Source organism: Solanum pennellii, chromosome 7, assembly GCF_001406875.1.
Source record: "Solanum pennellii chromosome 7, SPENNV200".
NCBI lineage: Eukaryota > Viridiplantae > Streptophyta > Magnoliopsida > Solanales > Solanaceae > Solanum > Solanum pennellii.
The window spans coordinates 784,933-806,551 of record NC_028643.1 but is presented as its reverse complement, the minus strand read 5'-3'; the positions used below and the strand labels follow the sequence as shown (position 1 = coordinate 806,551).

At 31.7% G+C, this 21,619-nt stretch overlaps 5 protein-coding genes across 6 annotated transcripts; 1 reads left to right on the top strand and 4 right to left on the bottom strand.

Annotated features, from left to right (window-relative positions):
* The first annotated feature begins 998 nt into the window (after positions 1-998).
* Positions 999-4,693, top strand: LOC107026059 (shikimate O-hydroxycinnamoyltransferase). Its single transcript, XM_015226897.2, has 2 exons — positions 999-1,588; positions 3,620-4,693. Exons 1-2 carry the CDS (start codon positions 1,163-1,165, stop codon positions 4,499-4,501), a joined length of 1,308 nt encoding a protein of 435 aa, XP_015082383.1. The 5' UTR covers positions 999-1,162; the 3' UTR covers positions 4,502-4,693.
* Positions 4,694-7,517: 2,824 nt separating this feature from the next.
* On the bottom strand, positions 7,518-10,782 carry LOC107024020 (F-box protein SKIP1-like). The gene is made up of 2 exons (XM_015224893.2): positions 10,319-10,782; positions 7,518-8,332 (listed from the first exon to the last, which is right to left on the bottom strand). Exons 1-2 carry the CDS (start codon positions 10,669-10,671, stop codon positions 7,765-7,767), a joined length of 921 nt encoding a protein of 306 aa, XP_015080379.1. The 5' UTR covers positions 10,672-10,782; the 3' UTR covers positions 7,518-7,764.
* A 1,210-nt stretch (positions 10,783-11,992) lies between these two features.
* LOC107024018 (pentatricopeptide repeat-containing protein At4g02750-like) lies at positions 11,993-14,760 on the bottom strand. Of its 2 annotated transcripts, XM_027918257.1 has the most exons (2): positions 13,226-13,341; positions 11,993-13,094 (listed from the first exon to the last, which is right to left on the bottom strand). In XM_027918257.1, exons 1-2 carry the CDS (start codon positions 13,244-13,246, stop codon positions 12,132-12,134), a joined length of 984 nt encoding a protein of 327 aa, XP_027774058.1. In that variant the 5' UTR covers positions 13,247-13,341; the 3' UTR covers positions 11,993-12,131. The 2 variants fall into 2 exon arrangements, with proteins under 2 accessions (XP_027774058.1, XP_015080378.1); XM_015224892.2 differs by having other exon boundaries at positions 11,993-14,760.
* An 849-nt stretch (positions 14,761-15,609) lies between these two features.
* Positions 15,610-16,763, bottom strand: LOC107026428 (UPF0057 membrane protein At4g30660-like). Its single transcript, XM_015227390.2, has 2 exons — positions 16,608-16,763; positions 15,610-16,026 (listed from the first exon to the last, which is right to left on the bottom strand). Exons 1-2 carry the CDS (start codon positions 16,695-16,697, stop codon positions 15,901-15,903), a joined length of 216 nt encoding a protein of 71 aa, XP_015082876.1. The 5' UTR covers positions 16,698-16,763; the 3' UTR covers positions 15,610-15,900.
* Positions 16,764-18,831: 2,068 nt separating this feature from the next.
* Positions 18,832-20,267, bottom strand: LOC107026429 (UPF0057 membrane protein At4g30660-like). The gene is made up of 2 exons (XM_015227391.2): positions 20,102-20,267; positions 18,832-19,141 (listed from the first exon to the last, which is right to left on the bottom strand). Exons 1-2 carry the CDS (start codon positions 20,189-20,191, stop codon positions 19,016-19,018), a joined length of 216 nt encoding a protein of 71 aa, XP_015082877.1. The 5' UTR covers positions 20,192-20,267; the 3' UTR covers positions 18,832-19,015.
* Between the last annotated feature and the right edge of the window lie 1,352 nt (positions 20,268-21,619).

The window sequence follows — 21,619 nt, the reverse complement described above, 5'->3', positions numbered from 1 at the left end:
AATATTAATATAATAAAAAAACACATCCTGAAATATTAATCAAAGTTCTTATAAAATAGAATTTAAATGTAAAAATCATGATAAATAATAGTGAACGTAGAGAGTACTGTCTACAATTGTTTGACAAGGGCCATCATAACCAACAAAGGTTGTTACAAGAAACTTTTGATGTAAAGTAATATATCAATGTAATTTTTATAAATAAATTTTTAAAATAAAAGATATGCATATATTATTGTTTCAATTTTATAAAAATAGAAAAATTATTTTTTCAATAGATCATCAACTCAAGGCAATATAACTATACACACTGAATAAATAATTAAAAAAAATGTCAGGATGAAAATACAACACTATAGGAATAAAATTAAATTGTGGCTAACTTAACAATAACTTGCAGATCAACATGAATTATGGTATAGTTGTGAAACTGTTTAACCCTTGAAGATTTTGAGTTAGACAAAAAAAAACCTATTTAAAGGAGCACTTTCTAATAAAGATATAAAACATATATTGAATCGTAAACTTGGCTTCAAATTTTAATTTTGATTTTCAATTTTCATAATGCACAAACATGTACTTTAACTATCCAACTTTTAAATAAATAAACACATGAGTCCTACATGGCAAAATACACGTAGGACACCACGTAGGACAAAAAGTGACATGTAGGATGACATAAGGACATGTGTGTCTATTTGTCCAACTTTATACAAGTTTAAGTGTCTTTTTATGCACACCCAAAATTAAAGGGCATAAATATGATTCGAAGTCAAGTTAAAGCACAATTATGTATTATGCCAAAAATCCCTGTAGTACGCAATTCAAATTTAAGTTATCCCTGTAGTACGCAATTCAAATTTAAGTTATGATATGAATTTCGAATTTCGAATAAAAATAAAAGCAACTTGCATCTTCTAGGTTATTATTGGTTCCAATAAAATAGTATGACTAATAATACCCTATACATGTTAGTTTTTAGGCTATAAATAATGATTTTCAAACACACAATTACTCCTCCCATCTTCCTTATCTCTTTAGCTCTTTCTCCCTTCACATTTCACAAATAAGAATATTCCAAAAATACATATTTTTATTAATTTTAGAAACACCCTTTCCTCTCCTTGACCTATTTTTTTTTTCTTACCTCTTTTGGAAATAAATGGGAAGTGAAAAAATGATGAAAATTAATATCAAAGAATCAACACTAGTGAAACCATCAAAACCAACACCAACAAAGAGAATTTGGAGTTCTAATTTGGATTTAATTGTTGGAAGAATTCATCTTTTGACTGTTTATTTTTATAAACCAAATGGATCTTCAAATTTTTTTGATAATAAAGTTATTAAAGAAGCATTAAGTAATGTTTTAGTTTCATTTTATCCAATGGCTGGAAGATTAGGTAGGGATGAACAAGGTAGAATTGAAGTTAATTGTAATGGTGAAGGTGTTTTATTTGTTGAGGCTGAAAGTGATTCATGTGTTGATGATTTTGGTGATTTTACACCATCTTTGGAACTTAGAAAACTCATTCCAAGTCTTGAAACTTCGGGAGATATCTCAACTTTCCCACTAGTTATATTTCAGGTAAAAAAAGAATTTTTACGTTATCAGTATTATATATGTTTTTATATATATATCGATAGTATAAAGATTTTCTTATTTATATTTGTTATATGTGTTGATAATATAAAGATTCTTTCTTAGTGTTTATTTACCTATATGTTATTTTATTAGAGGATTGTTTTTTTTTGTCTTCATTATATATATATATATGTTTATATGTGTTGATAGTATAAAGATTGTTTTACCATGTTATTATACTAGTGATTCTTTTAGGTAAAATAATTTTTATGCTATTATATTTGTATGTGTTGATAGTAGTACAAAGATCTTTTTACGTGGTTGGTATTTTTTTTTTATTTTACATGTTTATGATTGTTAGGTTATTAATTTTATTTTTTTAGCTACTTGTAGAAGGGATGGATGTTGTATGATATAATTTATCTGAACTAAATAGCTTGAATTTGAATCTCGAACGATAGGGTAATTTTTTTAATTTATAAGTAAGAATTTTTTCAATTGATTTCTAGTTGATTAAATCAATTGAGGTGTAGTAGAAAATTGAGTTTAATTTTATGAAGTTTGAATTTAAAATCTATCACTATTTGTAGTTATATTATTTTTTGAAATAAAAATAAAATGATCCAGGGGAGAAAATGCATTTCATTAAAAATCTAGAATAGTATATTTTACTTAAAATGAATAATCAATAATTTAATTTAAAGCAAGTCGGTTTAACTTTTTTAAAAAAAAATCAAAATCTAAAGGGGTAGAAAAAATGACATGTGCCTAATTTTTTAAAAAGAATAATTGGTATTATTATTCTTGTTCCTTGCCTTTTCTAATAAGAAAATTTAGACATTTTCTACTAACCAAACAAGAAAAAAAGTTATTTATTTTAACATCAAGATAGGGGCAAATAACAAAAATGATTAAGAATGAAAATTGCATAATTTAATGTCTCTAATTAAGTGTTTATTAGAATTTTAATAGAAGAGAACTTAGTAAAGTATTTAAGAATAGCATACTTTTTAAGTAATATTTTCTAAGTGACCTATATGATTACTACTATAGTATAGACTAATTAAAATAACAAGCTAGGTGACAAGTTAGTCACATTATTTTCTAAAAATAAAATAAAAATCACCCACTTGAATTACAAATTCAAAATTTAATTAAAGTATAGTTTTTTCTTCCATATTTTATTTACATTTTGTATAAATATGTGGTACAAGGTATTTTGTAATATGTTTTTTTTCCTTGACTCCTTCATGTACCATTCAAAATTTAAATTTAACAAATTCGATCTTAAAATTTTAACAGATAGTATTTTGAGAAATTACCAAAAAAATAAATAAATACTACTATAATTCAATTGAAGAGTATTTTATATTCTGAGTGGCTAGATCTAATAATAGTAATATTTAATTCTTGACAGCTATCAATTTATCAAGATGGTTCTAGTCTTACAAAAACCTACCTAAACTAGTACTTTATTCATTCATAAATTAGTTGTTATATTCTTTTTTTCGAATTTAGTTGACTCAATTTTTAAAAAAAATATAATCTATTATATTTAAAATTATATTGTCACATCAAATTGGAGTATAAATATCCTAATTATTTTCACATTAATTTAGGAGAACAAGAGAAATGATTTGATAGTTATTTTATTTTTTTGGCTTAAAAGAACAAAAACATTATTTGATTAAGTATATGATGAAATAATCTAAGTCACGTAAATTGATTCGAATATCATTGTTTTAGAAATGAAATAATATTCATAAATTCTTACAACAACTTGTGTAGTGGGTAGGCCATACTTGTTTTAAAAAAACCAAATACTTTTTTTCTGAAATTGTGCATGTGAATGCATTAATAATTAATAGATAAAATTTGAAGTTGATCAAGTCACACTTCCCTAGCAAATTGGTCAATCAAGTATTTGTTTTTTTCCTTCTAGATAGTGCAAGTGAATTTGTAAGTGATCTCTTCCAACTTTAATGTCTATATAGTTTTTATTTAATATACTGATAGTGTAAATAATATTTATAGGTTACTCGTTTTAAGTGTGGTGGAGTTGCTCTTGGTGGTGGAGTATTCCACACGTTATCCGATGGTCTCTCATCCATCCACTTCATCAACACGTGGTCGGACATCGCCCGTGGCCTCTCCGTGGCAGTCCCGCCGTTCATCGATCGGACGCTCCTCCGTGCAAGGGACCCACCGACATCTTCTTTCGAGCACGTTGAGTACCATCCTCCACCTACCCTAAACTCATCGAAAAATCGCGAGTTCATAGGCCCAAAGTCCAGTACCACGACCATGTTGAAATTCTCGAGTGAACAACTCGGGCTTCTTAAGTCCAAGTCCAAAAACGAGGGTAGCACATATGAAATCCTCGCAGCCCATATTTGGCGATGCACGTGCAAGGCACGTGGATTGCCAGATGATCAATTGACCAAATTACACGTGGCCACCGACGGTAGGTCAAGGCTTTGCCCTCCCTTGCCACCGGGTTACCTAGGAAACGTCGTGTTCACAGCCACCCCAATAGCTAAATCATGCGAACTTCAATCAGAGCCGTTGACAAATTCCGTCAAGAGAATTCACAACGAGTTGATCAAAATGGACGACAGTTACTTAAGATCAGCACTGGATTACCTCGAATTACAACCTGATTTATCAACCCTAATTCGGGGCCCGGCTTACTTTGCTAGCCCTAACCTCAATATTAACAGTTGGACTAGGTTGCCTATCCATGAGTGTGATTTTGGATGGGGTAGGCCAATTCATATGGGACCAGCTTGCATTTTATATGAAGGGACAATTTATATTATACCAAGTCCAAATTCTAAAGATAGGAACTTGCGTTTGGCTGTTTGTCTAGATGCTGATCACATGCCACTATTTGAAAAATATTTATATGAATTATGAGATATTTTTCATATGGAAAAAAAATCAAGAATGTACAACACAAATTGTGGTGTGATTTTGTTTAAGGCATTTTGTAACTTGCAAGTCTTTTTTTTTTTTTTTTTATAATTCCAAATTCTTTATTAGGAATTTGATTTTGTATTTGTCAATGTCTTATTAAAGCTAAATTACTCCATATTTTCTTTGTGATTATACCTAGTTTTCAATTGATTGACTATTGTGGCAATTATCTATGGAAGACTTCTCTTTATAAGAATTAACTTCTATACATTCATATTCAATTTAGAATTAATTTACTAACCTAAAAAATATAGTACAAGTAATTTATCTTTCTATTTTCATGAAGTACAAATCAGGCTGTCTATGTATATTCTATCCTTTCGAGATCTTACCTATGCAATTATTCATTATTGTTATGGTATATAAAATGGAGTAACATTGATTATTGGGTGTGTTGTTGCTATTATTAGTATTTATCAATAAAAATAAATGTAGTACTTCTTAATTGAGAAACTAAGAACTCTAATATTGAGTCTCGAGTTTGAGTCTTTTTATGCACGGAGTCAGTTATCTTTGTTAAGAAGTGTTTTACCCTCCAACAGGAGACTTCTCAAACTAGACCTGAATTTAGTTGTATTCCAATATAAAAAACAAATATCATTTGTGAAATTAAAAAATATTCATAATTACTATGAAATGCTAACATAAAATTTGTGGTTGAGAAAAAAATTCATCAATTTTTGTTGTTGGAATCATCTTTACTCCTCATTTAACACTATTTTACACATATTTGATTTTACATGCCCAAAGTCCTTTTCAATCTTTTACTTTCATGTCAACCACATGTTTAACATAAATTGTGATAGTGAGAATGAAATCAATAATAGTAAAAATTTAATATTACCTTCACTTCAAACTCTCTCTATAGTAGTATTAAGGGATCGTTTGGTATGAGTAATAAAAATCAGGACTATTACCTTCACTTCAAACTCTCTCTATAGTGATATTAAGGGATCGTTTGATATGAGTAATAAAAATCAGGCATAAAAGATGATGATTTCCAATTTTCTTTTTCTTTTATAGAAATGAATGTTTTTCCCCACTTTGGCTTTATTGAGTAATAATCAGTTTTCATTGATTAATAATTCCAATTGAGGTTTCATAATTTTGTCTATTCACATTAATTGAGTTTGGGATTACTTGGAGGTGTGTTGCCTTGTCCATTCAATATCCTCATCATAACATGTGGTGAGAAATATGTCTTGATAACAAGTATTGTAATTATTCATTGATGTGTCTGCTTTATATCGAAGGTATCTTAAAATTTTAAATCTCTTTATTGAGGTGTCTGTTTCATATTAAAGGTTTTTCTAAATTTTAATATACTTTTGCTAATAATTTGATGTTACGTTAATAAAAAACCTTTTTATCGAATAAGTGAAACACAACATAATAACATCATTAAACATTTATAAGAAATGTGTTTTATTATGTTAAGTAAAAAACATTTTTAGTTTTTTACTCCTAAATTGTTTTAATTATCATATTACAAATTAAATCTTGGGATATTAAAATAGGCAATTAAATATTAGGTGTATCATATTATATGAATATTATTAAATTAAGTTATTTGGAGAAATATAAACTTAACCCTAGGATATAAATGGGTAAAATGCGTACATCAGTGTTTTCAAAAACGTTTTTGGGTAAGTACCAGAACAAGTCTCGGGACGGGGTGTACCAAAAACTTTCTAGGCGTAAAGTAAAGACGTAGATCCATAAGGCGTAAGTTTAAAAATTTGAGGCGTAAGCCTTGAACATAAAAACGTAAGTCCTGAACGTAAAAACATAGACCCGAGCGTTTTTTAAATTTATTTTTTTAACCTTTTTGCTTCAAATCATATTTTCAATTATTGGTGAAATGATATTTCTCGAATAGTAATTATAATACTTTTTTTTTCTTCATTAGTGATAATAATACTTATCTCAAATAAAAATCATAATACATATTCTATATATTATAGGTTATTTATAAAATCATTGAAAGGTTTACTTTTGCTTATTTTGTTAGTAATAAAATTATAAAATTGAATATACATGAAACTTACACCCCCGTAGATCCATGAGACATACACCCTGCATCTCGAGGCTTACGCCTCATCCCATACTGTATAAAACGCATCGCCTCGCTTTACGCCCCCGCCTTTTGAAATACTGAAAGCACGCAGATCTACTTTTGGTATCATCATTTAACTTATGTCTGCTTTATAATTTTTTGTACAAGAATGTAGAATGGATATTTATTGCAAGGTCTCAATTATTGTTGTGCTAGTTAAACTTAAATATTAACAGCTGGACTTGGTTACCCCAAAGCCCTATCTATGATTCAGATTAAGGCTAGGGAAGGCCTTCATTTTGTTTAGTATAGAAACAGCCTGGCCACAGTATAATTTCACAAAGTCACGTCTACGGAGGATAGAAGTAACGTAAACCTTTAATTATGGATTGATCAGTTCTTTCATTTAAAAACCACAATCGCTTAACTCCTACTCTTTCTAAGAGGTCGTTTGATTTAATACACGTTATGATTGGATAAGTTATGTTGAGATCGTTTCAGATTGAGTGTTTTTTTTTAAAAAAAATTCCTTTACAAGTTTTTATTATTCATTGTTAAAAATAAAAACTTCAATCACCTTATTTATTAAAAAATGTAAATATACATGATTGTCGATACCTATTTTATCCTGAGCTTACTGTACCGCCCAAGAGGAGGGATAACTTATTTCGGTATCAATTATTAATTTCGGGATAAGCTATTCTGGACTTGCCAACCAAACAACAAACTAAGTGTGACTATAATTTAATCCTATGATTATTTGATAGTATTCTTCACACCAAACGACCTCTATAGTTTTAACACATCCGTTGTCGTTACAATAGGGTTCTAAAGCACAAAGAGATTTTACTCGTTGGTGTCAATTGGAGGGTCTGTAGGCTTTTCTTGCTCTCGTGGAGCTTTTGGTCTAATAGGTTTCATTCTACGATTCAATTCGAGTTCAATCAAAGACCTTATAATACAATCACATTCTCTAGTCCAATTGCTATTATTTATAGCAACTATATTTCGATTCATCCTATTTTTTCAAGGATATTGAAATATATGAACACGACTAAGTAATCAAAGAGTGTTAAACTAGAGAGGATTCTAGAAAGCATGATATACAAGCAGTTGAATAACAACATACCGCTGATTTTTCACCTGATTAAATTCGGAAAAAGTCCGTCTGGAAACGATCATCATACAGTTGCCAATGCCCGTACCTCTCTGTTTGAGATTCTAAGCAGAGTTGAGTAGGCTTCTTCAAGGTTTTCAACTGCTTCAGATTCGACGAGGCATTAGCAATATCCCGGCTAGTAACATTAGTACACCCAAAGAGATCCAAATGCTCGAGGTTTATACATCCTTCAGATATCAAAGCTAGACCTTTATTAGTCAATTTGGAGAATTGTAGTTCAAGTTGCACGAGTTGTGCCATGAATTTCCCTATTGCAGCAGCTTCTGAATCGCCATCTTGAGGACAGGTATCTACATACTCCCTCGGGACAAAGGGTTCTTGTTGGGAGGGACTAACCTGAGTCATGAGATTTCGCCTTAGAATTTGCAAATTAGGACAATGCTGTCCTATAAGAGCTATAGACTTGTGAGATATTTGATAGCAGAAGCTGATATCAAGTTCCCTAAGCAACGGGCAACCAGAAGCTATCTTAGATATTGTTTCATCGGTTACATGTGGGCACCTCTGAATTGAGAGAACTTGAAGATTAGGCGACCTGTAAGAATAAATTCAGAGCAAATATTTACCATTCATAAACACATGTATCTCGACAACTTCACCAAAAATTAGGAAAAGATCATATTTTGGAAGCAGCAGAGTTATCAGAAACACGAAACGAACTCTTGTCATTTCTAAAAGATTGGCGAGTTTTTTTCTGTTTGATAAGTAAAAAGATAGATATTGTTGCTGAGCATGTCAGATCACTGATCATCCCCATTGCTTCTAATCTGATTAAACACATAAAGATATAGTTTGATGATCACACAACAGCCCAACTCATACGGAAAAAGCATAAAAACTTTGAATCCCAAAAAGAGAAGAGAAGAACTGATAGCAATGCCCAATGTCTTCAGTCTCAACGTTCTATTACTAGTCATTGTTCATTATGGCCACCAATACAACAGACGACAGCACCTGCTAGTCATCGATTCATTGTTCGCTATGGCAACCAATACAATCGTTTAAGCCCATCCCTCCTTTTTTCTTAGAAAAGAATCTTAAGGTTAGTGTTTGGTCCAATATTTACCCACATCGACTAGTGGACCGGGTACCTGTTATGCCCCACCAGCACAGGTACCGAGTAACTATTCCATTTAAGGCTCAAACAAATGTAAAGAAATCACCTAGCATTTCCTAAATCAGTATTTCAAGACTGATTTTTTGAACACTTTTTAGTAGTTTCATGAATCCAAACACCCATTGGACGTTGAACTGATGAACCCAAGAACAATCTAAAACCAACTAAATAGTAATGACAACTTCATCTCATTGCTGAGAAGAACAGAACAAACGGCAAAATGAATATGCAAAGGTCTATTTAGAGGGCAGTTTCTGCTCTCAAACATAAAAAAAGAAAAACATGACAATGCAGATGTAAAACTAGAGCCATCAAATATCACGCGAACGACCTCCATATTCCTATCTAATCCAACGGCTTAAACAAGAAATGTAGATTACTCTACTCCAACGGAAGCAAGTAAATCTGACAGGATTTTTAGTACTGCTAATACATAGCACAGCCATAAGACTCTTAAGCAACATTTTCACTTGCAGCTAACCTTTTCAAGATTTTTCTTTAACTCCTTATACCTCAATCCAGAAAAATTTACAATCAAATTTTCAGCCATAAATGTCATTCTTCTCCTGATTTCATTTTCACCCATAATAAATTCTCAGCCAAAATGCATTCTTCTCCTGATTTCATTTTCACCCATAACAATTTCAAAAAATACACATAAATTCTCAGCCAAAATGCATTCTTTCTCTTTCCAAGATGTTCTTTGTTACCCAGTTTCACCTCAACTATAAAAAAAATCCCAAATTTTCTCAAGATCTCTTTCTTACACAACATCTCAATTTGGAAAAACACAAATATACATAAATGTGTCCTTCTAACTTGGCCTCAGCTGACATTTATGTCCTCCAACTTTGTGTATGTTGGACACTTAAACTTGTATAAAGTTGAACAAGTAGACACATATGTCCTACGTAGCATAATACACATGTGACACATGTGTCTACTTCATCCATCTTATAAGTTAGTGTCATAATCTCTTTCATTGCACACACAAATTGGATGACATAGATATGAACGAAGGCCAAGTTAAAAGATACGATTATGTATTATGCAAATGAATTACCCCTTCAATCCCATTTTACACAACAAACGTTAAGTCCGTCCCCTCAAAGAAATGACAACTTTCTATTTAAAAAGTGTCCTTTTCTTTTACATAGCAAACATCAACTAATTCCACGAGTAACTGCTACCTCCTACACTATCATCTAGTGATTCATTTAGACTTAATAAGGTCCATATATATAGCTACACAAATATCTATAGTTAAGTCACGACCGAGTTAACTCATGGCTACTCTACAATATATTTCAATTTCATGCTCAATCAAACTACGTCACATAAAATTGGAACACATAGATTAAAAATCTCTTTTCTTCTTATAAAATTGGGAAGTTTTTGATTTACCTTTCAGCGATCAAAGCTACGGATCGATCAGAGCAATGCCTAACCCTAACAAAATTCAGAGATCCATCACTCCAAATTACAACAGATTGAACCATAGAATCGATTTTGCTCTCGAACTCGCGATTCCAGTACGACGATTCAGTGACCGATTCGATGAACTGAGCTTCGAGATCGATTACCGAGTTTAAATTAGGATCCTTACAAGCTTGTAACCAGGATTTGCAGACAAACATGGCACCTCGCCATCGATCTTCAATGGAGAGATTAGAGAGGATATTCACTAGGCATAACTGAGTTAACTCCGCCCAGTTATGGATCTGCACTGACTTGCTTTTCTCTTCTTCCTCAGCCATTTTTGGGGAAAAAACTAACACAGGAAAATTATTAAGAATTTCAAAAACTTTATCTACTTATGTTTTGGAGTAGGTTGTGCATTATCATCCGAGCAACTCGATTCTCGATAATATTACGTGGCAAAATTAATGAATCATATGTGTTTATGACTAGGGAAAAGGGTATAATATACCCCTCAACTTTGTCATTTAGAGCTGATATACCCTTGTTATGAAAGTGGCTCATATATACCCCTACTTGTAAACAAATGACTCACATATACCCTTTTCCTCTAACGGAAATGAAAAAAAAAATTTATCTAAATTTTTATTATTTTTTTCTAAAAAATATAATTACATATGAGTAAATTTAATCCTCGTCAAACATATTTTTTTTGACTTTTTTTGTTTCAATGACTAATTTATAATTATTATTTTGATAATAAATTTATTTATGTTTCACTAATATTCTTGTAAAACTTATTGTATATGACCAAATTTTTTCTTATAATACGAAATTAAATTACAATACACACAAAAAAATAGTTTAATTTTTTTTCTTTAAACAAAGGAATGAAAGAAAAAAATAAAATAAGAATAAGAAACTCAAATAATTATAATAAAAGAAGTCAAAAAATAATTTATGTATGAAAAAAATTAAAATATACCTTGAACTTTGATAGAAGAATCATATATACCACTAAATAATTTTTAAAAAAAAATTAGAAGTAATAAATATAAATTTAAAACTAATTTTTTAACATCCGTTAAATGAAGGGTATATGTGAGCCATTTTGTAACGGCAGGGGGATATGTGAGCCGTTTATATAACGGTAAGGGCATATATAAGCCACTTTTATAACGAGGGGTATATCAGCTCCAAATGACAAAGTTGAGGGGTATATCAGACCCTTTTCCCTTATGACTATGATAAAAATAAAGTTCAAATATTAAAGGATGACATAATTTGTTCAAACCTATATATTCTAGTTTTGGTATGTTAACAACTTGTTTGGAAGGTTGATACCTATAGTTTATAATGTATCCGTTTGTATAATAAATTGGGTAAGTTGTTGCGATATAATAATATTCTTTATTTTTTGATTTGATAGTATCCTATTGAACAATATTAATAGGTACTTTTGATAGGTGAACAAACGTGAATATTCACGAGGGAATGCTTGTTTGGAAAAGTACTTTCTTTAGCTTGCTCGATGATTGATGAACATCTTATTTTTTTCATATATCTTTAATTTAAGACTATAAGATTCAAAAGTCTTTCTTTACGTTCTTTAATTTCATATCGAGTTAAAACCAGACAAAGGAATTGAAACGGACGAAGTAGGACATTAAGGTGACAATTTCTCTTTCATGTTTCATTGATGCTTAATCTACCACAAGATCATTGTAGGAGTTATCAAACAAAAGTTCAATCAAACACATTAACTTCCTTCTTTTGCAAATGACAAGAATCTTGACTCTCACCTTAACAACTCTAGTAGATCCTTTTGATCCTCTAGCTCAACTGAACTACTACCCAAGTCCTTTGATAATCCCCTATCTTTCATCAAAGCTCGAATTTTCTCCGCGTCATTCCACCTTCCCATTGCACCATATAAGTTAGCCAACACAACGTAATAGGCCGAGTTTCTTGGTGCCAATCCTATAAGCTTCCATGCAGCAAACTCACTCAGTTCTTGATTTCCATGTAACCTGCAGCCAGCAAGCAATCCTCCCCAAACGCTCTTCGTTGGTTCCATTGGCATGTCTGTGATCATGCTTAACGCGTCTTCTAAATGTCCTGAACGCGCTAATAGATCAACCATACACGCGTAATGTTTCACACCAGGTGGAAATCCATACTTCTCATTCATCAACCAGGAAAAAAGTTCTCTTCCCTGTGCAACCATTCCTGTATACGCACAAGCACAAAGCACGGCTACTAAAGTCACTTCATCAGGTTTGACATCTTCGCGCTCCATAATGAAGAACCATCGCACTGCCTCCTCCCCGCTTTTAGCCAACGCCAACCCTCTGATCACAGCATTCCAAGTATACACATTCCTATGTTTCATCTCTTGAAATACCCAAAAACCGTGTTCGATTTTCCCACACTTCCCATACATATCTATCAAAGAAGTACCCAAAATCACATCCATGGCCCATCCACTCCTCCTTATTTCATCATGTATCAACATCCCCATATCTAAAGCACCACAATTAGCACAAGCAGACAATGCATTCACCATCGTCACCCGATTAGGCGCCACACCCGAATCCTTCATTTTCTCAAACACAACAAGTGCATCACCAAACTTCCCACAATCTCTATACCCCATAATCAAAACCGTCCACGAAACAACATCTCTCTCAGGCATTTCATCGAACACTTGCTGACAAAACTCAATTTCACCACAAGAAGCATACAAATTCAACAATGAATTCTGCACATAAATATCACAAACATAACCCCATTTCACAACATGGGTATGTACAGATTTGCCTAATTTTAGCTCCTTAAGATCAGATAAAGACTTTAGAACAAAAGGGTGCGTGTAATTATTCGGAAAAATACCTTCTTTATGCATATGAACATACATAGAAATCGAATTCTGTTTGAGGAATGGGATTTCGGAATGTGAACATTCTTGAATCAGTGTGTTGCAGATGAAGATGTGGGGTTTCTTGATGAGTTTAGTGTAAAGGGTGTAAGCAGAGTTAAAGAGACCTAAAGATTTGGAAACAGAGATGAAGTTGTGAGCTATGGTGGTGTTGAAATGGAGATTGTTGTGGATGATTTGAGCTTGGATTTGGGAGATTTGAGAAGGTGAAATTGAGGTTTTGTTCAAGAAATTGAGGATTTTTGTGGATGTATTGTTGAGTTGTGAATAGGATTTTGTTGTCAATGGCATGATTGAGCTTCTACTCTTTCAAATGGTGGGAAATGAAAAAGCTTTTATATAGGCTAGCCTCACCATTCAAACTTGGTTTTAGCGGATAAGTAAAAACTCCAACTTTTAGTACGTACATCTCGGGACCTCCAATAGTTACGTGTCAAGTGTCCATGAGACACAATGGCGATGAGTTGGAGCATTTGGTGGCTAGTCGAGACTAAATTAAGGTGTCGAGATGCAGACTCTTATGGAGTGTCTAGTAACTGGTCGAGATCAAGTTTGAGTGTTTGTGCATGCGTGGAGTGTCTAGTAACTGGTCGAGATCAAGTTTGAGTGTTTGTGCATGCGTGGAGTGTCTAGTAACTCGTCGAGATCAACTTTTTTATGGAATGGCTGTGTTGTGGAAAAAGAGCATACGCTCTAGTTTTTGGACAGCAGAAGCATCAATGTCCCTAAAATATGATAAAGGTATCTACGTAACATTTACGATAGTTCGAGAATATATTTGTTCTTTTTCCCTTTCTTGGAGGATTTTGAATGTTGATTTTAATGTAGCTATCATCACATATTTTAGAATTGAGAAGACAATGATGTTTGCCAATAAACTAGTTAACAAATGACTCATTCATAACAATATTTCCAAGGCAGAGACTTCATTTTTTTCACTTTCCACCCATCGTTCGATACTTATATTGAAGCCTCGATTAATTTGATTTTCCCTATGTGTGTTAAGACTACATCGGACAAGCGAATTATACCTCACAAAAGAATATCCAGGACAGAAAAGATGCAGGAGAAATGAAGTGATGTATTCCAACCACCCTCCTCCCCGGTTTAAGCAGGACAGAGCTAAAGTATCAATTACGAATCAATACAACTCAATAAGTTTATAGTTAAAATTTTGTATCGAATACATACACATTATTAATCTAAAATCACTTCCACAATTAGCTTGCCAACACATAAGCTAACCTTGTCCAAAAAGTAATATCTCACTGGGTCTGGGAAACACATGGAGAAATTGAGTTCATGTCACATCAACATGTGACTGAGGGTGAGTTATCAATATCTATACATGTGATTCGATGAGACCTAAAATTTCTTCAAATTCTTTTCCTTACAGAAACGAGGGATAATGCACAAGTACCCCCTCAACCTATGCCAGAAATCTCAGAAACACACTTATACTATACAAAGATCCTATTATCCCTGAACTTATTTTATTAAGAATATTCTACCCCTTTTCGGTCTACGTGGCACTATCTTGTGGGCCCAACGTTGATTGACTTTTTTTTCCCAAGCTAATGCCACGTAAGCCAAAAAAGGGATAGAAAATTACTTATAAAATAAGTTCAGAGAGGTAATAAGACCTTAGTTTAGTATAAGTGTGTCTTATGGAATTTCGGGAATAGGTTGAGGGAGGTACTTGTACATTTTCCCTAGAAACAAAGATAATTCTTCTATTCGAAGAAATAATTCATCGAGATAACGAATCATTGATATCTACACATACAAGGTCGCCAAAACCTCCTTAAGCATAAGAGAAACTACAACAACAATACATCTAGTATAAACCCACGTATCCATCTAGAGAGGATAGATTGTACACATCACTTACCCCTACCTGGTAGAGGTAGAGAGGTTGTTTCCAAAATACCCTCAACTCAAGTAAGATGCATAAAGGAAACTCGTAGCCTAATAAAGAGGATAATTTCATTTTCCTCGAGATAACATGTTTGAAGAACACTAAAATCACAACTAAGTTTAGCAGAAAAGATCTTGCATACCAATTTCTTTCATCAATATGTTCTTTATATTTTGTTTCATCAAATTCTTTCACCATCTTTTAAGGACATGCCAATACTAGCATATCTCTAAAGATTAATAGACCCAACTAGTAATAAGTAAGGGTTCAAGCTATTGAATAGACCAACAACAACAAAACATCAGTGTAATCTTATGAGTGGAGTTTGGGGAGAGTGGTGTGTATGCAACCTTATTCCTACCTTGTGAAGGAAGATACGTTGTTTCAGATGGACTCTAAGCTCAAGTACCAATCAAAACGACGAGAAATTTAACACCTTAGAACAAAGGGCAATAAATTACCAATCCATAAACTTACACTGCAAGAGTTGATTCAGAATGAGCGACATAAGGTACAATACATCCATAGTTGGAGTCAAAAAGACCCTTCAAAAATGCCTGCGTGCGTGTCAGATCCTTCAAAAACAACGTATTTTTGGAAGATCCGACACGGGGACTGCAACATTTTTGTAGAGTCCGAGCAACGTAGGTATAACTTACAAGCAAAACAAAACAACAAGCACACAATCTGAAATGATATAGTCAACAAAGATCAAGCAAGAGTGTCATAATGATCCCTTCGTGGTTCACGTTCAACAAAGAGGATTGCATAGAGAGCATAGATAATTCCAGGAACATAGCCCAATATGGTCAATACCAAGCAAATCAAGAACTCCACCTGGAAAAAGATTCAGAAAAGAAATCACTAAATCCCCTAAAACAATTGACTCAATTCTCAAACACCCTAACAATCAGCCAAATCAAAGTTTATACAAAAAATTGAATCTTTTTTCAAAACTTTAGCTAGAAATCATCACTAGATCCCATAAAAGAAGTGATCCACTTCCTAAACACCCTTTTTCAGTTCATCTCAAAAACCAATCACCCCAATCAAAGTTTTAACAATAAAAATTGAATCTTTTGTGCAATTTCAAGAAGGAAAAACACCCCACATCACTAAAATCCCTTAAAACAATCAACCTTATTCTCAAACACCCTTTTTAGCTCATCCTCGAAAACAATCATCCAAGTCAAAATTTTAACCAAAAAAATCATAAAAATTGAATCTTTTTGCAACTTCAAGAAGAAGTAAAAACACCCCACATCACTCAATCCCCTAAAACAATTAACCCTATACTCAAACACCCTTTCAGCTCATCCACAAAACTAATCACCCAAATCAAAGAAACTAAAAGTAATAATTAAAAATGAGATCTTTTTTATATATACAAAACAAATTTAGGTAAAAGGGGATCTTACAGTGCAGCAACCATTGCGAAGGCAAACACCAAGAGGAGGAAGCAAGATTGCTAGTAAGATCTCACAGACAAGTGCACATGTTATCTCCATTCTTGATTTCAAAAGGGGCTGAGGAAATGATTTGACTTTTTAGTGAAATGCAACCCTTTGATTACTCACATTTATATGCAAAAATAAAATACCATAGGATAGTACTTCCTTTATTATTATTTTTTTAATTTTTCACTAGGAATCTGTGTTTGAGCTTCGATTAAATTTGCATTACGTTTTGAAGGATCGTTTGGAGATGGCGCTCTCAACAAGATTTATGTCACACTATTTGTTTATTTAAATTAAGTCTTTTAATTAACAATTATTTTATTTTTGAGTTTAGTGTTAATAAGATGATTAGTAGTTATATAAATGTAAAAAATTATTTTAGATTGTAAGTTATAAAAATTTCATTTTAATTTAAAATTTTGAGCTTAATCAAACGTCTATCGTATAAAATTTTAAGCATAATGAAACATCTATAGTATAAACGAGTGAACTATTATTATATTAAGAAAATGCAAAAGTTAGACGTAAGGTGTAGGTTGATGGTGGTGGTGTGGGTTCATAGTAGGATAATACTCCAATTGTATTAGTAATGGTAATAAATAAATAATAATCTTGTTGATGATTAAATGTGATGTTTAACAATATTAATGGTTTGTGATAATTATAGTATATAGTGACTAATAATGATGACTATTGATGTCATAATTGATGGTTATAAGATTTAGATTCATTTTTTTTATCAGTTATTGAAATATGTATTAAAGTCTTGATTTTTTTTTATATATACGATTTGAATCTAAAATCTCTAATTAAAGATAAAATAACTATACTATGACTCACGTTCGTCAAATTTTTATCTTGAACACACTTGTAAATGCTAGATGGCTTCTAAGTTGATCAAATTAAAAGGGAAAATAATGTTTATCTTGGATAAAGACATTTTTTTTGGGTATAAAACAAGGACAAGTAATAAAAATTAAAAAAATTGTTCACACAAGACCTACCAAATGTCTTTGTACTATATTGATTTGATTTTTTTTTAAAAAAAAATTGTTTTGGATTTGGATTGATGTAAAGGATTTATTCAACTAAATCTCAACATCTTAAAAGTCAGAAGTTGTTTAACCACAAAAGAATAAATATTAACATTTTACTTAATATAATACATGCAGTTAGTTTTCTAATTATTGATTTAAATACTGATTTTATAAAACATGTCTAGATATGGATAACCCACATGATTCATTAAAAAAATCGTGATAAAATTGATAGCAAAATAATAAATTTGAAATTTGAAATTTTGAAAAAGTCTTAAGACATGTACAAATCATATCAAACGAGCTTTTGTTTGACTGTATGAAGGCCCCACACTAACTTATGAGCTCGGGAAGTACTCACCCCTATGTCTAAAGGAGGCTTATGCAATCGTTGTCGAGGTCGATTCTATAAACGTTTCAAATATGTGTGTATTCCATCAAAGCTATGTCAAATAAGAAGAAATCACATAATATTTTTGTCTCAGCTACAATTTGAACATGAGACCCTAGGCTACACCCTTGAACGTTCTAACACATGTAAGACATGTACCTCGATCAATAACCGGTAACACTAGCACTCCTTTAGTCTGTAATGTGGAACAAGAGGCATGCAGAATGCTTCGTGTTTCAAGAGAATGATCAAGGTAACTCAAACGCTAATGAAACCCACCCCATCAATCGTCCTAACTCATGTTTGGGACTCGAAAAAGGAAAAATAGGGTGGAAATTATAAAGTGGGAAATCAAGCTCTCACCAACGAGGTGAAAGTTCAGGTAGTGCCAACCAATTAAACTACTACTCATGTTAGGATGCCTTTGAAGATTGAAGAGGCATTCAAAGTAGGTGTTGATCTTAACTCTAACTCCAACATCAAAAGTTAGTCCAACGGAAGGAGGATTGTCAAGACATATAACGATTCCTGAAATCTTGTCCCTATCCGACATGGGACATTCTCATCACCCCAATGGTTCCGACTATGGTACCATCTCAAACTTTGCTTAGGGTCTAATACTGCAACTCATACCCCAAAAGCTAGCTTCACGGAAAGAAGATTTCTCAAGCCATAATAAGAAGTCTCGGGATCATATCCCGGGCCGATGTGAGACATTCTCAACAGAAATTAATTACCACATATCAAAACAAAAGGCTATAAAGGTTCAATCTTTAAACTCAAACTGCAAAGTTGATTTAAGATCAAGTATCACAAGAGTACAATTCATCCAATGGTACAAGTCTAAATTACAAGCAAAGAATTACAATACAAGAGCAAACAAGGACAACAACCACACAATCTCAAGTGGTGTAGTGAACAATGAAAAAGGAATTAAACTATCAAGCAAGAGAATGGTAATGATGGTAGTGTGGTTCACTTTGAATACAGAGGATTGCATAAAGAGCATAGATAATTCCAGGAACATAGCCCAATATGGTCAAAATCAAGCAAATCAAGAACTCCACCTGCAAAACATTACCAAAATAAATAAATGAAACAACCCTTATCACTAAATCTCCTAAAACAATTGACCCAATTCTCAAACACCCTTTTAAGTTCATCCAAATCAAAGTAGAACAAAAATTACAAAAAGAAAAAATTGAATCTTTTTTATCCACATCACAAAATAGAATAGACAGTCTATCAAAAAATAGCGTCTCTACCTCTAAGGCAGGTTTGCATAGACTCTACCCTTTTGATAGATGGTCTACTCTATGATAGGTTTGCGTACACTCTACCCTTCTGAGATCCCACTGTTGTTGTATGACTAAATCCCCTTAAACAATTGACCCAATTCACAAACACCCTTTTTAGTTCATCCTCCAAAACAATCACCTAGATCAAAGTTTTGAAAAAGATTTACAAAAAAAAAATTGAATCTTTTTTAATCCACATCACTAAATATAGACAAGTTCTATCGAAAATAGTTTATCTACCTTCTTTTAAACAAGGATAAAGTCCATGTTCACTTATCTTTGTCAAATCCCACTTTATAGGACTAACACTAGATATTATTGTAAAATTGATGAATCTTTTTTGTCCACATCACTAAATAGAGCATAGGGTCTATAAAAAATATAGTCAACTATAAGATTTGTGTCTAACACTTGATTTTTTTGTTGATGTTTGTATCACTAAATCCCCTTAAACAATTGATCCAATCCTCAATCACCCTTTTAGTTCATCCCACAAAAACAATCACCCAAATCAAAGTTCCCAAAAATATGCAAAAAAAAAAATTGAATCTTTTTATCACTCACATCACTAAATCAACTTTACACAATAAACCCAATCCTCAAACACCCTTTTCAGTTCATCCCACAAAAACAATAACCCAAATCAAAGTTTTCAAAAATATGCAAAAAAAATTGAATCTTTTTTCAATCTTCTTTTTTGATAAATAAAAGAAAAAAAGGGGATCTTACAGTGCAGCAACCATGGCGAAGGCAAACACCAAGAGGAGGAAGAAAGATTGCTAGTAAAACTTCACACAGAATTGCACATCTTGAGTCCATTCTTCAACACACAAGAGGACTGGGGGTGGGGGTGGGGGTGGGGTTGAGAAATGGTGATTGAAATACAAGAGCAAGGATTATTGGTGAGATGACTTAATAATATTTATATATTCAAGTGTCTAAAAATAAAATGAGTTGTCTAATTTCTTTATTTCTTTTTTTTTTCTTCTATATTAAGAAACAAAACACAAAAGTTTTTGGAAAAAAAATAGTGTGGATATACATCAATGATTAAAACTAGGGATGACAAATTAAATTCGCTTTGAATATTTAAAAAATAATAATATCATTTTGCATATATTTTTTCAAACTATTCGATCTATATGCTATTAAAGAAATCTAGTTTCATAAAACGTAAATATTATTTATTTTAATTTTAAAATTTTAAATTTTACGAGATTTATTTTACTCTGTTCGATTTTTTAAAAAAAGATATTCGAACGCATTCAACCTTACCCTACCCCGCAAATAATATAGTCCCATTGTCATTCTTAGTTGATTAAGATGTGATATATTTGTTTTCCAAGAAGTGGAAACTTCCTCTATCCTCATATATTTATAAGGGAAAAGGTCTGATATATCCCTCAACTTTGTCATTTGGAGTTGATATACTCCTCGTTATAAAAGTGACTCATATATGCCCTTACCATTATACAAACGGCTCACATATACCCCTGCCGTTACAAAATGGCTCACATATACCCTTCATTTAACGGAAGTTAAAAAATTAGTTTTAAATTTATATTTATCACTTTTAATTTTAAAAAAAAAAAATTATTTAGGGGTATATATGATTCTTCTATCAAAATTCAAGGTATATTTTGATTTTTTTCATACATAAATTATTTTTTGACTTCTTTTATTATAATTATTTGAGTTTCTTATTCTTATTTTGTTTTTTTTTACATTCCTTAGTTTAAAGAAAAAAAAACTAAACAATTTTTTTTGTGTGTATTATAATTTAATTTCGTATTCGAAGAAAAAATTTGATCATCTACAATAAGTTTTACAAGAATATTAGTGAAACATAAATAAATTTGATTATCAAAATAATAATTATAAATTAGTCATTGAAACAAAAAAAAAGTCAAAAGAAATATGTTTGACGAGGATTAAATTTACTCATATAGGATTATATTTTTTAGAAAAAAATAATAAAAATTTAGATTAAAATTTATTTTTTTTTCATTTCCGTTAGAGGAAAAGGTACACGTGAGCCATTTGTTTACAAGTAGGAATATATATGAGTCACTTTCATAACAAGGGGTATATCAGCTCTAAATGATAAAGTTGATGGTATATCAGACCCTTTTCCCTATTTATAATTTGGATTCTTATAAAACTACTAGTAGATCAACAATTTATCCATTAAAATTTTAATTGAAATATATATATATATATATATATATATATATATATATATATATT

Coding starts and splice junctions, on each gene's coding strand:
- LOC107026059 (XM_015226897.2), top strand. CDS start 1,163: ATGGGAAGTGAAAAAATGATGAAAATTAATATCAAAGAATCAACACTA. Junction 1,589..3,619: donor TCCCACTAGTTATATTTCAG/GTAAAAAAAGAA, acceptor TAATATTTATAG/GTTACTCGTTTTAAGTGTGG.
- LOC107024020 (XM_015224893.2), bottom strand. CDS start 10,671: ATGGCTGAGGAAGAAGAGAAAAGCAAGTCAGTGCAGATCCATAACTGG. Junction 8,333..10,318: donor GTAGCTTTGATCGCTGAAAG/GTAAATCAAAAA, acceptor TTATTCTTACAG/GTCGCCTAATCTTCAAGTTC.
- LOC107024018 (XM_015224892.2), bottom strand. CDS start 13,562: ATGCCATTGACAACAAAATCCTATTCACAACTCAACAATACATCCACA.
- LOC107026428 (XM_015227390.2), bottom strand. CDS start 16,697: ATGGAGATAACATGTGCACTTGTCTGTGAGATCTTACTAGCAATCTTG. Junction 16,027..16,607: donor TTCGCAATGGTTGCTGCACT/GTAAGATCCCCT, acceptor ATCTTTTTCCAG/GTGGAGTTCTTGATTTGCTT.
- LOC107026429 (XM_015227391.2), bottom strand. CDS start 20,191: ATGGACTCAAGATGTGCAATTCTGTGTGAAGTTTTACTAGCAATCTTT. Junction 19,142..20,101: donor TTCGCCATGGTTGCTGCACT/GTAAGATCCCCT, acceptor AATGTTTTGCAG/GTGGAGTTCTTGATTTGCTT.